The sequence below is a fragment of the Ipomoea triloba genome, chromosome 12, assembly GCF_003576645.1.
Source record: "Ipomoea triloba cultivar NCNSP0323 chromosome 12, ASM357664v1".
NCBI lineage: Eukaryota > Viridiplantae > Streptophyta > Magnoliopsida > Solanales > Convolvulaceae > Ipomoea > Ipomoea triloba.
The window spans coordinates 11,857,731-11,870,789 of record NC_044927.1 but is presented as its reverse complement, the minus strand read 5'-3'; the positions used below and the strand labels follow the sequence as shown (position 1 = coordinate 11,870,789).

At 32.3% G+C, this 13,059-nt stretch overlaps 1 protein-coding gene across 1 annotated transcript; it reads right to left on the bottom strand.

The window, feature by feature from the left end:
• Positions 1 to 7,779: 7,779 nt before the first annotated feature.
• On the bottom strand, positions 7,780 to 9,765 carry LOC116000228 (protein PHYTOCHROME KINASE SUBSTRATE 4). Its single transcript, XM_031240261.1, has 2 exons — positions 8,849 to 9,765; positions 7,780 to 8,764 (listed from the first exon to the last, which is right to left on the bottom strand). Exons 1-2 carry the CDS (start codon positions 9,416 to 9,418, stop codon positions 7,982 to 7,984), a joined length of 1,353 nt encoding a protein of 450 aa, XP_031096121.1. The 5' UTR covers positions 9,419 to 9,765; the 3' UTR covers positions 7,780 to 7,981.
• Positions 9,766 to 13,059: the final 3,294 nt, after the last annotated feature.

Below are 13,059 nucleotides of genomic sequence, written 5' to 3'. Positions count from 1 at the left end.
ATATATATATATATATATATATNTATATATATATATATATATATATATATATATATATATATATATATATATATATATATATATATATATATATATAAAGAGTATTCGATCATGAATGAATCACTAATTACTAATTTTAGTTGAATATTGTGATCTTTTATAATTTTTGTTTAAGATCATGCCTTAAATTTAGTCTTTTTAATAGTTGTTTAAAATTTTTCTACTTACAGTACATATTTTTGCCTTTCCAGAGTTCCAGTTCACATTATCCCTTCTTTCCAGAGCAGATTGTTGTGCCTTCAAACATATATATATATATATATATATATATATATATATAAAGGATCATGTGAAACAATTGCCTTGGGTGAGAAATTGGAAGTAATTATATTCGTAGATCGAGTCCATATCAAGGGTCCAAATTGGATTTTTTATTAATAAAAATGTGGTGGCATTATTGTAATTTTCTGTAAGTTATTATTTTTTTTTTGCCTTCCAATACACATTGTCCCTTCTTCCAAAGCACACTGTTATGTAATACAGAGCACATTGTTATACCTCCAGAGCACATTGTTGTGCCTTAATTGCCTTCCAATTTTTAGATCATAGGTGTTATATATATAAAGAGCATTTGATCATAAATGAATCACTAATTACTAATTTTAGTTGAATATTGTGATCTTTTATGATTTGTGTAGAAGATTATGCATTAAATTTAGGGTGTGTTTGGTTGGTGGGTTTAGGCATAAGGAATAGGTATGAAAGTGATTGTTAGTGTTTGGTTGATAGGTTTTGAGAATTCTACTATGGGTTTAGAACACCCCATTAATGTCTTAATGAGAAAACCCATACCCTTATTAAATAAGGGTTTCATTTCCCTTACTCATTTCTTCCCCAACTATTAATAATCATTCCCATTCCACCCAACTACCAAACATGCTATATACTTTCACCAAAATCCATTACCCTTACGAAGTATTTGATACCCATTCCGATTCCGAGTCCCATGTGCGAACCAAACGCACCCTTAGTTTTTTCAATAGTTGTTTCATATTTTTCTACATACAGTTCACATATTTGCCTTTCTAGAGTTTCAGTACACATTGTTCCTTCTTCCAGAGCACAATATTGTTGTGCCTTACAGAGCATTTTTTTTAAATCGTAGATGACGAATTTTTTTTTAAAAAAGATCAATTAATCTTAATCACTAATTTCTAATGTGAATTGAATATTGTTTGCTTGTTTATTATTTATGGCTGTTTATGATTTGTGTTGAAGATCCTATATTAAATTTAATTTTTTTTCAATAATTGTTTCACATCTTTGTGCCTCTAATGCACATTTTTTGCCTTCTAGTGCACATTGCTCCTTCTTCTAGAGCACATTGTTGTGCCTTCCAGAGCACATTGTAGAAGTTTGTAGGTGGTGAATTTTTTCGATCTAGGGCGGATTCATTCTCATTTCTCACCTGCAGTTTTCTTCTCAACTGAACCTCTCCATATATATATATATATATATATAAAGAAAATTTTATCTAGAATGAATCACTAATTACTATTTTTAGTTGAATATTGTGATCTTTTATAAATTGTGTTGAAGATCATGTATTAAATTTAATCTTTTTGTAGTTTTTGCATATTTTTGTTGCTTAAAGTGCATATTTTTGTCTTCAAGTGCACATTGTCCTTTCTTCCACAACACATTATTGTGCCTTCCAGTGCACATTGTTATAGATCACGTATGTGACGAATTTTTTTTAAAGGAAGAGTTTATCAATTGGTAGGATTTCACCACACGATTCACCTGAGGCATCCATCTCACCAGAACCTAAGCCTATATATACATATATGATGTATATGCATATGCATATATGTATATATTCACATATACTGATCAAACGTCAAATTTGACATATAATATTGGTTGCATTTAAAATGCACAAAAATCCAACCTAGAATGCACAAACCACTTTCTGCCATTAAAAAAAAAAAAAAGATGCGCACACATAAAAACACTCATCTGCACACATTCTGTTACACACTCTGATGCACATCACAAAATCACTTACGCACCTAAGAGGACATTGAAATACGCACCCCACTCCAAACGTATATTCAGTATACTGATCAAATGCTAAATTTGACATATAATATTGGTTGCATTTAAAATACACAAACAACCAACCAGAATGCACAGATCTCTCCCAGCCATTTAAAGAACGCACACGTAAAAACACTCTGCTTAGCACATTCAACTACACACTTTGTTGCACACCACAAAACCACCTACGCACACAAGAGGACACTAAAATGCACACCTCACCCCAAACATATATTCACATATAGTGATGAAACATTGAATTTGATATATAATATTGGTTGCATTTAAAGTGCACAAACAACTGTGAAGAGAACCCAACAAAGCGTAATTAGCAACGAACGAAAGGGAATAGTCAACAATCAAATAAAGAATCCTCATCTTCCTAAAATACTAGTCCTAAAATCATGCAAATATCCCACAAAATAGTAATTAATTCATAATAATTGCACCCCAAATTACCAACTCACCCCTACATAAATAAGAAAGAATCAAAATAGAATAAATCACCACCATCCATTCAAATTAGATAAAAGAATAAGATGAGCAAACCTCGTTAAAAGTAGATAAAAGAATAAGATGAGTTCTTAATGACTCATGGGAAATATGGTTCTTACTTTGATTAATATTGTGTGTGTGTGTGTAATATGGGATCAAATGCGAACACCACTTCTCGTGTGGCCGGTGCAGATTGCACCATTAGGTATGCAGAAATAAATCACACATTGTTCGTAAATGCACCAAAATGAAATACACAACAAAATGCACCACATCTAGCTAATTGTACATTTTGAAACACTTTATACTGCATTTATACGCACCTAATGGTGAGTGACCGCACGACTAGCCCATGCTTGAATGTGCAAACTTATAAAAGTGCACTGAAGAAACTACAAAAGGCACCTTATGGTATATAAAAGTGCAACTAAAAATTCTAGAAAACTCTACAAACTTTATACGAACGAACTAATAAAATATTTTTTCGATAATGTTAATTCTTTATTTATTTACTTGTAATCCTATTCATATTCCAATTTGCAATAATTTATTGCATTCTAAGGGCATGTCCAACAAAGAAGGTGCAATATTTTCTTGCATTCTAAGGTCATCTCCAACCAAGGAGAAAGAGATGGTAGAAAGGAGAAGAACTATTGAAGGGGAGATAAAGCATAAAGTCGTGACACGCGCCACGCATACGCACACACCATCTGCTATATATTATTTAAAAAAAATATTTTAAACCAAAATGCTTGATTTCCCAAATTCACGCTTGACTTCTTTTGTTTTGTTTTGTTTTTTTTTTCTTTGGATTAATTCTATTTTTTGTCCTATATTTATAGTGACAGTTCACTTTCAGTCCTTTTTTATTTGAACATCCTCATTTAGTCCTTGTATTATTGTGACATGACCATTTTTAATCTTTCTTCAACAAAATCGTTGAAATGCCGTTAAGTACAAAGACATTTCAATATTTTTATACAAAGTAGGTTGAACCGCTATATTTTTTTTATGTTTATTCTTTGAAAAAAATGGATAATTAAAGATCAAAATGCTCTTATATTTAACGAAATTTACACTTTTTTTTGTTGATAAACGACAAAAAATGATCATGCCATAATAATAAAAAGACCAAAGAGTAGATGTTATAAAAAAAAAAAAAAAGACTTAAAATGGATTGTCTCCTATAAATCTAGGATAAAAAATGAAATTAACTCTTTTTAAAAAAAATGAAATCAAGTTGTTTCGGCTTGATTTCCTTTTTTTTTTTATATTTAATTTGTTATTTTATTTTGTAAATTTTTATATAATTTTTTTTTTAATTTTTACTATATAGAATTTAATTATTTTGAATTTTTTATTTCATTATTTAAATGTTTTATTTAAAATTTAAATAATAATTATAAAGTTGAAATTATTAATTATAAAAAAGTCAATAAAATAATATATGGTGTGTAGGAATTTAAATGAGTAGGATGTACAAAAAGAGAGAAAAGGCGTGAAATCGGTGAAGGATTGTAGAGAAAACAGAAGAAGAGATTATAAGCTCTTATGGACGAATTAGACCCACAATTTGAGGACAACCATTATGGATGCCTTTTAGATCGAAAGAACAAAGTTTGATCAACGGCCACGACAGCATTGTTATTTGCTATGGCTTTATCAGATGATTTGGTAATGATCAAACTTGATGATGAGTGGACTTAAAATCAAGACGCTTTAGTTAGGTGATTATATACTTTTTCGAATTCATATCAGGAAATTAATTTTCATTTATTATGGAAAATAATTTAAATGAAGTTTTTATTAATGTTTTTGCTTAGAGAGACAATATATTGTATCAACATTTAGGCCCTGTTTGGTAAATAATCAGCCTATCAGTCAATTTTGGCTTATTTGATCACTATTAGTTGATAAATAATAAGTTTTTTGTAACTTCAAAATGCTAAAATTCAAAAGGCTACTCAAAGTAGCATTTTCAATTAGCTTTTTGAGAAAAGAAATTATACCAAACAGCTATCAGCTAACAACTAATTTATCAAACAACTTTCTACAATCAACCAATATTATCAACAAATCATACCTTCTAACCCAAATAGCCAACCCAATCAGCTAACAGCCATTTACCAAACAGGGCCTTAATATTTTTTTTCCTATCATTATTCGGTTAAACATTTTATGATTTTCGTCCACCCAACTGATCTGAGATTAGGAGTTCTTTTATTAGAAATTGTGTTTTCTATCACTTTTTATACTACTTTTGACATCTATAAAATTTCTTTTCAAGTTGGTCATCATTTTGACATCCACAAATTAAAATTATCCCTTCTTAGTATTTCCAGCCAGAGTGATGCTTCTAGAAAAGAAAAAGAAAAAAAGAGAAAAAAAAAAAAAAAAAACAGAGAAAAGAGCAATGCATTTGATGAATATTAAAAGGTAAACTTTAAAATGAGAATCTAACATTTTTCTTTATAGAAGAAATACTAATGCCCTTAATAATCGTTGGTAGTTGCTTAAATGTTGGTGCGTGACAACATCCGGAAAATGTGGTCAACGAAAAATAATTTCCGTTGACTACAAAAAATGAGCCCATTTTTTTAGAAAATGACTTCGTGCGGAGCCGTCCCTCTCCAGTCTTATAAAATTTGGTCAAGCCGTCCCTCTCCAAGTAGTATAAAATTAATTTGGAAAATGTGGTCAAGCCGTCTCTCTCCAGTCCGCTGGCTCTGGTGCCGGAAACCAGAGCAGTGACTTTGTTGTTTTTTAAAAAAAAAAAATTATTTATAATAAATATTACTCCGTATTAGTTTATATATTTTTATATTTTAAATAAAAAATAAAAATATATAATTTTACATTTCTACTCATTTTTTGGAAAATGAACCAAACACACAAGGACAGTTTTTCAAAGTACATCTAAACACTGAAAAGGGAAAATGACACCTTTTCCCCCTATGTTATGTGCTTATAGCACTTTTTCCCCCTATGTTATTAAAGTGGCAGTTTTTCCCCCTAAAATGTTAAATTGACACTGTTACCCTTAAAAATAATTATTTCATTTATTTTTCTTCTCCAACAAATTATTACTTATAAGTATTGATAATCACGATTTGGTTCGAACCTAACCAAACACTGTAGCAATCTTACCGAAATAGTATGGACGGTTCTGGTTACGATTCATAACCGAAAAAATAAATTAAATAATTGTTGAACCGTGAACCGGAACTTAACCATAGTCATATATAGTAAAAATGATCAAACACTTATTTTGATAAATCGGTATGGTTCGGTTCCAATTTCGATTTTGAACCGCCAATCAAAACTTATTTATTTATTTATTTGTTTATTTTTATTATTTTATTTCTAATTTAAAAATAGTCTAAATTCAACAATTATTTTATTTTATTTTTTCGGTTCTGAATCTTAACCGTAACCGTCTATACTATTTAAGTTCAATTGCTACAGTGTTCGATTAGGTTCATATCGAACTGTGATCTTCCATACATATTAGTAATAATTGGTTGGAGGATAAAAAATAAATGAAATGGTTATTTTAAGGGCAAACATGTCAATTTAATATTACAAGGGAGAAAACTACCACTTTTAAAATAACTGAGGGGGAAAAACTATCACTTTAATAACACAGGGGGAAAAAGTGCTATAAGCACATAACATAGGGGGGAAAAATGCCATTTTCCCCACTGAAAATGAAATCATTTTCCGGAAAATGAAACATTTTCCTGCTTTCCAAACACACCCTTATTTTTTAATATTTTTACCTGATTATTGAATGGATAAAAATCACAATGAGATATTTTGATACTAGTTTTGAACAATTAAATTAAGGGTGCGTTTGGAAAGCAGGAAAATGACTTCTGTAAAATGTTTTCTGGAAAATGAGTTATTTTCTGAAAAATGAGTTTATTTTCCGTGTTTGGATGTACTCCGGAAAACTATCTTTGGGTGTTTGGTTCATTTTCCGGAAAATGAGTGGAAAATGAGTAAAAATATATAATTATATATTTTTATTATTTTATTTAAAATATAAAAATATATAATTATATATTTTTATTATTTTATTTAAAATATAAAAATATATAAACTAATAATATATATTTTAAATTAATTAATTAATTAATTAAAAATATTAATAAAAAAAAAAGGGACAGCGGCTGCCCGGTTTCCAGTGAAAACTAGTTCGCCGGCCGTCCCTCCTCGCTATGGAGCCTTGTTCCCATTTCCGGAAAAAGACTTTTAGACTTTTTGTTCGGAAGTTGTTTTCCGGAATTTTGCATTGATTTTCCGTGGTCAACGGAAAATGATTGACCACGTTGACCACGTTTTTCTGCTGTTGCCAAACACACGAAACCCGGAAAATGATTTCCGAAAATCATTTTTCAGGCTTCCTAACACACCCTAAATTCAAAGTTTATTAGATGAAGGAAGAAAAGTGGATGAGCGATTGAGCAGAGCCTATGGGCTAATTCACAAATCACAATCCCGCAGTGGAGACGGGAGATAAAACAACAAATTAAAAGCACAAGCTAGCAGGTTGAAGATAGAATTAAGGATTGTTTTGGCCCCTCACCTATGCTGCAATTACTAAATTAATCATTGAATATTAGTTTTAACTAATTAAAATTTTAATTATTAATTTTGTAATCTATTTGATCCTCCATCAAACTGATCGAAAATCTGATAATTACGAAGGATCAAATCAATTACAAAATTAATAGTTGAAGATTTAATCGGTCAAAATTAATAATCAAAGATCAATTTAATAATTAGAACATAGTGAAAACAACACAACAATCATTAATTCTTGAAGATATATGGAAATTAAAGATGGGAGGGAGCTAGTAAATATTACAACCTCCGTCTCTAAATGGTTGTCTCATTTGCTTTATGCACGCTTTTTAAGAAATTAAAGTACTCCATCCGTTTCGAAATGGTTGTTTCATTTGCTTTTTGCACGCTTTTTAAGAAATTAAAGTAAGTGTAATGTACTTTCCAATTATGCCCTTCGCTTTTTCACTTTTGAAAATAAAAGCAATAAAGAAATTAAAAGTCATAAGGGTAAATTAGTAAAAGTAGAATGATGGTGATGTTCAATTTTGGAAAGTGGATAACATTTTGGGACAAACTAAAATAGAAAATAAGACAAATAAAATGGGACAGATGTAGTAAATGTAATATGCTTTTCAATTATGTCTCTCATTTTTTTACTTTTAAAAATAAAAGCAATAAAGAATGCAAAAGTCACAAGGGTAAATTGAAAAAAATAGAATGATGGTGATGTTCAATTTTAGAAAAAGGATAACATATTAGACAAACTAAAGAAAGAAAGTAAAACAGGTAAAATGGGACAGAGAATAAAATTTGCACGTCATGCGGCAAAAGCTAAAGACAAGCGGGCGGAATGAGAGGTTGCCAGCGGCGGCTTATTCGGCTTGGGTGGCCTACCACTCACATGTGAAGCTGTCAAAATTAATGCCCCGGGCGGTGCTTCCGTTTGTGGTCCTATCAAATCTGGCGCCACGGCCAGTTTCACTGGCTGCGGCTGCGGCCCCACGCTCACCGCCTTCTCGTGCCGACAACTCAGCAACCCACTCCCCTTGCTGCACTTTCCCTCTCCCCCGTACTCCCACGACCAGTGTCTGCTACCGCCGCCGCCCGCGTGGTCTTCCATGCCCACCCCTTCCGCTGTCGTCACGCTCCAGTCGATGCTTACTTCGCTCGGCGCGTAGTTCTCCGTCGCCGCCACGCTCGGTGTGGCCGGCTCGTCCAGGCTTCTTCTCCCTCCTCCTCCGTAGGCCGCCAACCGACGCGCGTTAACGAATGTCCCCTCGTCGTCCAGCGAGTCCCGCCGCCGGTAGCTGGTTGTCTGAGTGGAGAAGCTCTCGATCTCGAACAAATCGGAGCTCGCGTCGCTCCCCACGTCGTCGTCCCGAGAAATTGGGCTTCCCGGAAACCCTAAATTCCCTCCCCGCCGATCTCTGTTATCCACTACGCCTCCGCCACGTGGCTGGGGTGATAACTGAATTACTGCATCCAGTGATTTTCTTGAAACCTGTGGCTGGAAAATTTCCAATGAATTCTTTGGAGGCAGAATTTGATCTTCAATAATATCACTTGCTCTGATCGTCATCTTAGCGACGGCCCCCGCTACCTGAGAAGAAGGATTTAAAATTGGAAAAGAAAATCCCCCGGTGGAGGCTAAAGGACTCCCATGCCCTGTTTCCGGAGGACTAACCTCAACTTTCAAACCTAAATTTTGATTTCTCTCCTCCAATACAATCTTCTGTTGATCATTGTGGCCGCCGTTCCTTATAGCTTCCTGGACCTGGACGGATTTCTTGCCGGAGCAGGGACACTTTGACCTGCAAAAAAACCATTTCGCTGCCGCAGAGCCTCTTCTCTTCTCCAGATCGCCTTCGGAAACATTATTCTTTAAAGAAACCGCAATTGCGCCGGGAGGATTGGACAGCAGCCCCGTTTGGCTATTCCAGCTAGCCTCAGATGAAGCCGTAGGAGTAGCCTTTACATTCCGACCAAAGCCGCCGGCGTCCACCGACGAAACAGACGAAAACCGATTGATTTCCGACAGATCACAGCTCCCATTCTGGTTACGAATCGCAGGGAATAACGACCTGTTGCCTAATTCTTTCCAGTCAGTGCTTTCACTGAAGTATTTCTTGGCGTCAAACACATTGATCTCAGATTCATCTTCACCCGCCTGTTTGAGATAAGAAGAGAAGGATACATCTCTCAGCCTCAACTGCTCACTGCTCTTCTTGGAACAAGTGTAGTGAAGGGAATTCATTATGATTCTGGAAAGAGAATCTATAAACCAGTTTTTTTTTTTTTTTTTTTTTTTTTTTTTTGGGTGGGTTGAGGTTTCAGAGATTTTAAAGAAACCTTTTATTTGTTTGGTGTCAGAAGGCAACAGTTGGGTGTATGTGAAAACTGAGATTGTATACCAGAAATGTTACATTTGAGGTCTGGGATTGATTACATCTGCAACAATTCTAGGTTTGGTTTATACTATGTAACAATGGGGGTCCCAAAAGCAGTAGAGATACTATACTCTCAGAAGTCAGAATGATTGCTGTGCTTGTGAATGAATTTATTTAAAACCAGTGTGCATTCCTGCAGTTACAATTCTGATTTGGAAGCTAAGACTGGAACCCACCCAGAGAAGATGGTTTAATTTGGAGGTTAAGAATGGGAATCACAATCATGTTTGCTAGTTTTTACTTGCTAATGAAAATGATTTTTTTTTTTAAGAAATAGAATTATAACTATGGTATTATATAATTTTATTGAGTTTCGATCTTATTACATCTTCGAAGAAAATCTCTTAGACATCTATTGTTCAACTTCTTTGGGAAGATCTTTAGTCATTTTCTAAAATAAAGCCCATTTTAAGAGATTACAAATATTTGGATAAAATAGCATCCACAATATTAAGCTTCTGTTTGGCAAAACTTATTTAGGAGCTTATAGCTTATTTTAAGCTATTAATAAGCTATAAGCTCTGTTTGGTAATGTTCCTAAAATAAGCTAGTAGCTTAAAATAAGAGCTTATTTTTGAACGCTACCTAAGAGCGTTTCAAAATAAGCTAATAGCTTCCTAACTTTTTTTTTCCATCTTTAACCTTATTATTTTAAAGAAATAACATCATTTACCCTTCCCAATTAAAACCTTTTTGACTTTTTCTCTTCAATATGTTTGATTGTAATTTCAATTTGAATTTGTGTTTGAACATTGATTTTTGTATGAACTAATTTTATAAATTATAAACATTTTGTTTTACTTTATATGTTTTCAAATATATGTTCTTACTTTATATTTTATTAAAATATATTGATTTCATTATTTTGTATTTTAATATATAAACAAACCTATTTAAATTTAATACTATTTAAATTGTACAAATATGTCTTTTTTAGTCTTTTTACATTTATCAGCTTATCAGAAAGCTAATTTTATCAAACATTTTTAATTATAACAGCTAGCTTAACAGCTATTCAGATTTCGGCTTCGAGCTTATAGCTTTTCAGTTTTCAGCTACTTTTCAGCTTTCAGCTACCTTTTCAGCTAGGTTTGCCAAACTAGCCTAACAAAGAGAAGTTGATTTTAGACTTATTCGAGGACTCTCCAGACCATGCAAACTAAAATGAAAGCAAATGCGGTGTGTTACCATTTGCACAAGCACAAAGAGTCAATATAGCCTCCATTAAAGCTCAAACCTATAACTTCGCATATGAGAATGCAACTTGATGCCACTAGACCACAAGGTCTTGGCAATATGTCTGCCCTTTAGTTTCTCCAACTTTAAGTTTAGTTTTGATTTTAATTTAATTGTTAAATTTCAATATCATTCTCATTTATATCTAAAATCAAATTTCGGATAACATGTTATTTTCAAAAATCCTTTTTTAATAAGAAATTCATTTATTTTAGATACTTATTTTGATTCTGACATTGATTCTTGCATTTCAACAAAATGCCATCAATTTCTTTCGGTTATTACATGGGTTAGTAGGTTACATCATAAATTCTAGCATTTATTGGTTAGATATATATATTGTCTAAGATGAGACATAGTAGAATTTAGTTTGAATTTTAAGATTCCCATATTTGGTTCAAGTTATGTAAGATTCCCAGGGAATGTAACATAATCTCCCGATGAAGTTTTTAGCTATGGGAAGGGAATGTGAGATACACCCCGATTTCTTAAGTAATCTCACATTCCCTTATCTTATTCCTAATATTGAGTTTTTAGCATTTTAATCAATTTATCTTATTTCCGTTGTCTTATTTACCTACTTCAATTTTAAACCAAACACAGCAATCTAACATTCTCAGTTATCTAATATTCCTAGCAATTTAACATTCTATAAGGTAATCTAACATTTCGTGAACCAAACGCCCTCTAATTGTCTTTTCCTAACAGTTTTCACTTGATATGCATTAAACTTGCAGGGTGAGTATTTCTGCGTTTTATATGCGTTTCCTCCAAAAAAAAAATAAAAAAAATCCATAAAAGATTCGGCTCTAGTTGTTTCTCTAGTTTTTATAAAAAAAAATTTTAAAAAATGCTTTAGAAAAAAAAAAAACTAACAGACAATTGATATTTATACATACTTTTCAATATAAATTTATATATACATATATATAGTTTTAAGATAAATTCTTATGTGAGATTGTTACACAAAACCACCACCATCACACCACCACTAATATACCACTACCACCACCACAGCCACCATACCACCACTACTATACCACTTATTATTAGGAAAAAGGTTCAAATTAGGACCCCCTAAGTCATTCGGATAGTGCAATTAGATTCTCTAAGTAAAAAAAAAAAAACTCCATTAATATCCCCTAAACCTGTAAAATAATGTAATTGAGTCCAAATCGACTTATATAGCAGGTTAAGTATTTCAAAACTTGACACATGTCACTTTGAAAATATTTTTTTTAAAATTTTTATTCTCTTAAATTTATTTATTTATTTATTAAAATTATTAAAGAAAAATAAATAAAAATAAATAAAAGTAAATAATTTAAAAAGAAAAAAAAAACATAGCAGCTACCAACTGTCTGCGACGGACAGCCGATGGCTGCCTCGATCATGGACATGGCTGTCCGACGAGGACAACCACTGTAAGACCCCCGATTTTCTAACAGCTGAGTCTAGTATAAATATAACACTCGCAGCATAATCCAAAGTCAATATCGGGGAATGTTACCGCCACAACTACCCATTCCCAGATAGTTACTACGACTAAAACTTCCAAATAACTTTCACATGCTCACAAAAAGAATAAATAAAGGATCCTACAAGCCAGGTTTCTAAACATCAAACCATTCTTCAATACTAAACAATCTAAAGGTTAACTTCAGTAGAATTATTCAAGTCTATAATCATAAATCACATCATCAACAAACAATATCAGTCTAGAAAGGCTAGCTACTAACTAAGGCCAAACAAAAGCAATAAATACTATCAAGTCGGAAGCCTCTAATGTGCACTCTTAGCATGCATTAATCCAAATTTGAAAGAAGTTAATAAAACAAGTAGAAAACAAACTCGTTAGCATAAATGCTAAGCATAAACCACTCAACCCTGTAATATATATATATATATATATATATATATATATATATATATATATATATATATATATAGTTTTGGAAAATGAGTAGTTTAGACAATCACATAGCACATTAAGTAACGAATACCACATAAATCCATACAATGATAAATCCACTTATTATAGAATATAGGTTTAGGGAAAATAGATAATTTTGCCAATATCAAGGAAAATATACCGCAAAGAGACTTAAAAGAATAACAAGTCATACTAAGACATATGCAAAGATAGCTCACTCACATATCTATACATGCATGTGAACATCAAGATACATTCATATTGACATTAGCTACTTCC

What these genes read in the sequence shown, in the direction of transcription:
- LOC116000228 (XM_031240261.1), bottom strand. Translation starts at nt 9,418, where the DNA reads ATGAATTCCCTTCACTACACTTGTTCCAAGAAGAGCAGTGAGCAGTTG. An exon ending in ATTTAGGTTTGAAAGTTGAG is followed by an intron (nt 8,765 to 8,848) that starts GTTAGTCCTCCG and finishes CCTTCTTCTCAG; the next exon opens with GTAGCGGGGGCCGTCGCTAA.